A 7,943-nucleotide genomic window follows, 5' to 3' on the forward strand; every position below is an offset into this window, starting at 1 on the left:
TGTGGCTCCAGGTAATCAGGCGAAGTCAGTGAATCAGCGGTGCGACACAGACCAGGAATAAACAAGCGAGTGACTGCGGCTGCAGCTTACCGTACTCATTCTGAAAGCAGGACACCAAGACGTTTCAACTACAGTAATAACCGGACTAAAGGAGCATCTACTTAAACGTAAATGAAAGCATTTGTATAAATACCAACAACCGAAGTTTAGAGCTCCTCAATTAGCCAAAATTCCTTTAAAATAGTTTAACAAGCACAAATCTGAGAGAAAGCTAGCGCCAATCTGCGCACTTGTTTACAGAGACGACACTTATAGAAACTAGACAGTTTGAACAACTCCAGATGCATTAACGACCTTCCAGCAGTCAGACTACAAATGCATTTCAACTTTATGCAAAACCACTTTGGTGACATGGAGAAAACTAAGCACATTATAGAGCCAGCTCACGTTCAGTTACAACCAGCGTTTGTCAACTACACTCATTACACATGTCAGGTGTTTCCATAGTCACAAAAGTGACTTTTACAGACTAGATGTCATTGAAGGGCTGGATTTGTATGAAGAAGCCAGTCTGGACAGGTCTAATGCTACACCTGTCCATTCTAAACTATATACAATTTAAATTGCATATCACAATGTGCTTTAAATGCCTTATACCAGGGTTAATGCTGAAAGCTCTTACACCGAATGTAAACATGATCTGAAATAAGGCTTCAAATATCCATGAAGTTTGCATAGGCAGCAAAGTTTCTCCCTGCTTCGTTTTTCCTTTTGGAAAAGAAACTACACATTTCTCATGAATTGTGTTCTTTATTTTCAAGTGCAAAGGAGCCACAAGATTAGTAACAATACTGCAAAGAATCTGTACAAACATCACTTCTGACAGAACAGGGGACAAGCTTATTTTAAGCAGGACAATACATTTTCTCTCCCCATTGGTCAGGTTATTCAGTTTGTCCTTTCTGCAGATGCTGTGACATCCAGGTGAAGGAATGATGAATCAGGATTTCACTCCTTAGAGAACATGTGCACGAGCAGGTCACACACACGGTTGCTGTAGCCAAACTCATTATCGTACCTGCAGGTACAAAAATGAGAGCAGAAGGTTCAACAGTGGAAACGTGAAAGATGGGAAAGCTGCAGGCTTTAGTGCATAATGGCTAACTGTTTAAATCACAGAAGTTTGTCTTCTTGGGGCACTAGGTGTAAACTCGGTGACTAGGAATACCAGTCTATTACATTTTTACTCATTTCATACTACATGAGATTCAGATTTCCATTTGTAGTAATCAATTCATTTAAATGCAGCAAACAAGCTTTGGTCAACTGAGTTTAATAAATGCAGTTTCATACTAGAGACATGTTCATCGAGTCTCACCATGAAACCAGCTTGACAAAGTTGTCGTTGAGTGCAATGCCAGCTCCAGCGTCAAAGATTGACGAGTGAGGGTCACTGTTGAAGTCTGTGGACACAACCTGAACAGAAAGAGTGCAAGTGTAGTTGTTCTGTTAGTGTGCCAGTCCTCGAGCACATCTGTAAAGCTAGTTAGACAAATGCTGCCACCTAGTGACTCCTGTGTGGCCACACAAGTGAAACAGTCTCATTCTCCCCTTTTAAGAGTATAATGTAGCCTGGTGTTTCAGATGTGGGTGTTTTGTACCTGGTCCTCTGTGTATCCCAGAATTCCCTTCATGGGTCCCTCAGCAGCAGCTTTGATCGTTTTCTTTATGTCTTCATACTTTGCCTGAGATGAGAAATTATAATCTCAGATTAGACAAATGCAAACTCTAGATAAGGGAACATGAATCAGCTTTATGTCAATTATGAGACGCTTACAGGCTTCTCCAGTCGGACAGTAAGGTCGACGACAGACACGTTGGGGGTGGGCACACGGAAAGCCATACCTGTCAGTTTACTGTAACAAACATTCAAAGCTCAGGGCATTTTGCTAATAGTTTTAGTCATTACACTGTCCTGATCCTTTTCAGGAAGACACATGTGCCATTTTAAAATGGAGAATTAGAGGAAAAGTACCCGTTCAGCTCAGGGATGACCTTGCCAACAGCCTTGGCGGCTCCAGTGGAGGCAGGGATGATGTTCTGGGAGGCACCACGGCCATCTCTCCACATTTTACCAGAGGGCCCATCAACAGTCTTCTGTGTGGCAGTGACAGCGTGGACTGTGCTCTGAAAGAGCAGGTAAAGGTTATTCAGAGGCAGAATCAGATCGTCCCAACAATGTGAGCTAATCTGAGCAGCTGTCGGACAAGTTAAACAGAATTTCAGAGGCAAGTAGCTTTGTTGATGTTGTAGAGGGACCACATTTACTTGATGCAGCAGAAACACTTTGTGACAAGAGAACTACTGGAAAGCAGGACCCTGATATAGACACCCAGTATCCAAGTTTCCTATCATGTGATGTTTGTGAAGGGCCATCAGTCTCCAGCATCAGTGACTAAAATTTGGTGAGTCTGCCACAAAGAATGACCCTCCCCAGAATGTCAAACTGAGGAGACTTTGAGCTTTTTATTGGCATTGTGCAGTTTTTGCACAGCGAAATTGGGTAGCTGGACCACAAAGGTGCAAAAGACAAAATACAATGAGGGAAAAAAAAAAAAAAAGTGCAATGTATACGTATGTGAGTACTAGCAACATGTAACTAAATGAAGTTGTTGCTGAACGCATTGTACAGTTTGTTGGCCGACTGCTCTTAAAGTTCCTAAAATCTTCTGGTTATAAGAGATTCACTCAAAAGAAGCAGTATCAGTTCTTTACCATGAGACCTTCCACGATGCCAAAATTGTCGTGTACGACCTTGGCGAGGGGAGCCAGGCAGTTGGTGGTGCAGGAAGCATTGCTACGGAGAAAGCACATGTCAACTTAATGTATGACAGCTTAAGTGCAGAGATGCTACACCAAACAAACTTTAAGAAGCCATCTAGACATCTGCAGCAAGCTGTCCAAACAGCCATTATAGAATCACGCACGCACACACGTGCACACACGGCATCTGTAAGCACTCAGTACCAACACTCACCTGACAACCGTCAATGAGTTGTTGTATTTTTCATGGTTGACACCCATTACAAACATTGGTGCATCAGCACTGGGAGCAGAGATCACCACCCTCTTAGCTCCACCCTTCAGATGAGCCTAACAAATCAAAATAGAGCTTAAGACTGATTGTACAATCACTGATGCTTCAGGAAGCTCCAAGATTATGCAAACTAGATTCCAAAAAGATTGCATTAATTTAGAGATACAGGTCAGGATGATGAAAACTGTTCCTTCAACATGTGAAACAATCCAGTCATCTTCAGGGTGAAACTGCACTTTAGACAGGTGAGAAAGCACAACAGCAGCCAACTTACAGAAGCCTTCTCAATGGTGGTAAAGACACCAGTGGACTCTACAACATAGTCCACACCAGCATCACCCCACTTGATGTTGGCGGGGTCCCTCCTATGCAGTTCAGAGAAGTTAGTTATTCAATCTGAGGCAAACTTGCTGGACAAAGTGCACATGTGACAGTTACGTACTCTTGGAAGACCATGATGTGCATGTTACCGATGACCAGCTTGCCACCCTCAGTCTTCACCTCTCCGTGCTTCCAAGTGCCGTGAGTGGAGTCGTACTTGAACATGTAGGCCTGCATTAAGAGGTGACCATTAAAAATGCAACAAAACCTGCCATTTCTTAAGAGAAGTCAACATGAGGTCTCTAAAACTTCCTGGTGTCCTTGACAACGCAGTCTTTGCTTAAAATGTTTCATTTAAGAACTTTGCTTTTCCTACATTACTAAACAGAATCAAACAGGCTTGTTAAGTACCATCAATTTATAGAGCAGAAGAAACCCATCCTCTCACCATGTATTCCAGGTCAATGAAGGGATCATTGATGGCTACAACCTCAACCTTACCACCAGCAACAGCAGCACGAGTCACCAAACGACCAATACGTCCAAATCTGAAATGCAGGTCAGACTAAAGAATCAGTACAGATATGAAAGGGAGCAAGAACGACTAGGTTGTTGTGAGACAGTAAGGATGAAATATTTTGTTGAATTCAAACTGAAGACCCTTGTAATGTCTGCATAGCCCAATTAAAATATCAGGTTCCAGGCCCAAGTTTTTAAATTGCAACTATGTCCACTTTATTAATTTCCTGTCTGACCAGCAGGTTTAATCTGAGTCACTGCAGAGGATGGCTTTGCCATGCAAGGCCTGCCAACCTTGACTGAAGATAACAGTGGCTGGCACCAGCAGCTGATAGCCTGTTTAGGCCCAATATGGGCACTGTCAGTGAGGCAGATTGAAGAGTGTGGAACTAAGGAAGCATGAGGGTCGAAAGTTCAGAGCACGTTATAGTAATGGAGATAAAGAGGGTTGTGAAGTAAGAGTTTCCAAGAGAAATCAAGATATGCTACAAAGACAAGTTTTTAAATCACCCAAACATTTGTCTCTAACTTTTTCATGTTTTGTGACAAGTTGAGTTAGTGCTTCAGAATTGAGTGTGTGGAGGTGTTTGAGTACAACAGTTGCTTGTGGGTTACCCAAACAGATTAGGCCATTCTTGTGAATTGCTGCCTCCAAGTAGATTTGGAGGCATACAAAAAATAAAACGCAACAAAAAAAAAAAAAAAAAAAAAAATTTGTCCAAGATGGCAAAAGGCACAATTTTCCTCATCAAGTTTAAGTTCTGAACAAACTTAAAGTGGGATTTCATATGTGGATGAACCAAAAGCAGACTTTGCCTTGCGACTGCAAGACAACCTGTGTTTAGTTATAGCCAAGATACAGTTGCCACATAGTTGGAATTTGATTGTATTCATGGCCTTTCAATAATACTGCATTTAGGCTCTATTGTATTTCAGCTTCTATCAGAGCAAACAAGGCTGCTCAATTCAAGATTTCTAAAGATGTGGTGAAACATGTTTCTTCATGTAAACTGATCTGGAAGCAACATGCAACTCTCCTAAAGAAGTTGCTAAAAGCCTGCAGAAGTTAAACGTTGCCATTATGGACGAGCATACCAACTACTGTGTCAGAGGGAAGCCGATAGTAAATTCAGGGTTGAGGCCACCACTAGCTTTGGCTTTAGATCAAGCTGAAGACAGCGAGTTGTGGCATGAGCTATTGAGCACCAGAGTTTTGTCATGCAACACTGCATGCCTTCAGTTCACACGAGTCACATTACATAGTTTGTTTGCAACTGTATCCTGCAACAGGAGACAAATATACAACATGCACACAAAACAACTTTATCAGCTTTGATGTATCAGGAAGCTGAGACTCCTTTGAAACTGCTAGAGAACTTTATGGGTTGAGTTGAGTAAGAGGAAATCTGGACAATAGCAAAACAGGAAGGAAAGTCTTAAGGGGAGCAATTTGAAAATTCATATATGTAGGAACCTGCTCATATCAGATAAAGTCCATGTTCATCAACTGGTGTTCTCTTAAAGCCATTCACCTCATGAAATTTAGAGTTAAATGTAAAGTAATTACTGAATATAAAGTTCTTACTTTTGTCAAATATAAAATTATCACAAGTCAGATGTAACCGTTTCACATTTAACTGATATTAGAAATCACTAGCACAGTAAAATGTTAGCAAGTTTAACTTCAGGTGGGATGACAGCATGCTGCCATGGAGGCTGCTTGCACAGTCTAGTTTGTGGCAAAGTCAGTAGTGTACATATCCTTAAAGTTAGTAAGGGGTCAAGAACAAAACACTAATGTTGTACCATTGGGGGACACTTATGAAATTTGGCAATTCTAGCAGCTTTAAACACAAGCAGCTTCACTACTGTCTCATTAGTGAATCATTTTAATTGTCAGGTGCAGAAACCCTCAAGTTATCCTCTCAAACTCTTTGTCAGGCGCTGCCATCATTGACAAAGTTTTGACAGGAGGGGGAAGAGCCACAGGCATGCAGATTTCCTTTGTTTTGGAAAGCTGCTGAGCAGCCAGAAGGCCAAAATGGACTGGAGCCCATCTTCTGTTTCTGAGCCTCATTGTGAGGTACGTGTCCAAAATCAGGGAGCCAAATCACCCTGCGGCTCTGCAGCAGCAGCTGCTGCTTCACAAGAGGAAGAGAAAATGTTTCAGCTGTGATCTCCGAGTCTGAGCAGTGTCCACACAGAGTCAGCCGATCACTGATCTCCAGTGGAAAGGTTAAGGAGTTAAAATTAGATGAGGGGAGAATGAAGAGGAATGTGACAGCTGAAGAGAGCAGCGATACTGACAGAAGGGCGTTGTTGAAGAGCGGACGCCAACTGTGACACCACCAGACTATAAATAACCAGAGAATAGACAGGTCCAGACCGCAGTCCTGTCCTGCTTTTAGGGTTCAGATGATGCTCAGGCAGCACTCCAGCGGTCCTCTGTGAGGCAGCTAAATATTTAGACACCTTTAAGTGTCTGGCATTTCTAGATTTCAAGCCTTGTTTAATTTATGTTCATTTAACAAGTTGCCCTTTTACCATCTTGACAAGAAGTTGCCGTTTCAGCTTTCAAACATTGGCAATCAGTTTGTATTTTGGCCTCCATAAGGCATTTGTTTAGCACATTTCCAACAAGGTGTTAAGTTTAAACTGCTTTTGCCACTTGATTAAATCTTTACTTCATGAGCCAATAAGTAAAACCACAAGAGGACAACATGTCACTAGAGGAAAACCAAATCGAAGGCCCTACAATTCGATTAAATTGCCCACTGATCTAAATTTTAGAAACACTTTCAACCTTTGACATAAACACTTGTGTCAATACAGCATTCAGACAACAGGGGATGAAGTTAAAATACCTGGATACAAATCAAGCATCCAAAGAAATCCAAGAATCTTATCCGGGGTATACTGAAATGCCTGCTTGATTATCTACTTTGAACTTTATTAAAAGATATACAAATAAAATGCAAGACTTAGTTGCACCTACTCAAGTTTTACTAGCATCAAACCAAACACCCCTTTGCAACACATGGGGTAGTGATTGTTAATTAAGCCGATGAGAAGGAAACCTCTGCCAGGACACCTGCACAATGACAGGTGTAGAAACTTACCCATTGACTCCAATCTTCACCATTGTGCCTGATGTGGTCTACACCTCACTGAGAGGGAGGAAACAGTTTAGCCTTTAATTCACTTATACAAGAAGAAGAAAAAAAAAGATGCACATTCAAGAATTAAAAGATTAACGTTTCAAAAAACTCAAAACAAAACTTTACAGGAAGCAGAAACCGTGTAATAAAAACGCTACTTTCTGTGTGTTTCGTTCACCTGTTACTCTGAGCAGCAGGTAAAACTGTCAAAGCTCAACCACTAAACAAAGGCAACAAATGCGGGAAACCAAACCCTTACCTGAGAGGACACTGGGATACGAACGTCCTTCGGAGAAGAAGCGAGAACGGGAAAGAAGTTTCGAGGCACGCCATTTATATGCGCTGTCCTCCCGGGCCACGCCCCCTTCCTCAGTGGCCCAACTTTAAAGGTCACGTGAAGCTGCGAACGAGTTTAATTAAGAGCGTCGTTTTTTTGTGCGGTCTTTGCTCAGTCTGAGAGGTCGCTATACAACAGAACCACAGTGCAAATGTGCAATCTGTAATGGCATAATTAGAATTAAACGCCACTCTTCAGAATAGTTCCTGGAAGGAGCTCCACAGGAAAACACAAGAACAAAACCATGTTGTGGCAACTGGGAATTTTAGGAAGGAAATACCAATATCATGGGAATAATAATAACATAAATAACAAAACATCCACTTACAATTGTTTTGCATTTGATTCGTTTGCCCAAAAGGACAGCAAACAACACACAAAATCGCAGATTTCATTAACAGCTTTAATATTATCATTTCTGCAGGCATTGCAATGATGTTGCCAATGTCAATTTTATGTTACTGTATTTATTTTTCTATTTTACAATCAGACTCATGAAATGAAAATCTGA

At 41.5% G+C, this 7,943-nt stretch overlaps 1 protein-coding gene across 1 annotated transcript; it reads right to left on the minus strand.

The window, feature by feature from the left end:
- Nucleotides 1–790: 790 nt before the first annotated feature.
- On the minus strand, nucleotides 791–7,464 carry LOC146643152 (glyceraldehyde-3-phosphate dehydrogenase-like). Its single transcript, XM_085395250.1, has 12 exons — nucleotides 7,355–7,464; nucleotides 7,057–7,104; nucleotides 3,867–3,966; nucleotides 3,540–3,649; nucleotides 3,372–3,462; nucleotides 3,038–3,153; nucleotides 2,776–2,857; nucleotides 2,036–2,187; nucleotides 1,838–1,916; nucleotides 1,662–1,745; nucleotides 1,379–1,476; nucleotides 791–1,078 (listed from the first exon to the last, which is right to left on the minus strand). Exons 2-12 carry the CDS (start codon nucleotides 7,077–7,079, stop codon nucleotides 1,009–1,011), a joined length of 1,005 nt encoding a protein of 334 aa, XP_085251376.1. The 5' UTR covers nucleotides 7,080–7,104; nucleotides 7,355–7,464; the 3' UTR covers nucleotides 791–1,008.
- Nucleotides 7,465–7,943: the final 479 nt, after the last annotated feature.

The sequence above is a fragment of the Rhamphochromis longiceps genome, linkage group LG22 (assembly GCF_057381845.1).
Source record: "Rhamphochromis longiceps isolate RC_006_pf linkage group LG22, R_longiceps_female_GT1.1, whole genome shotgun sequence".
NCBI lineage: Eukaryota > Metazoa > Chordata > Actinopteri > Cichliformes > Cichlidae > Rhamphochromis > Rhamphochromis longiceps.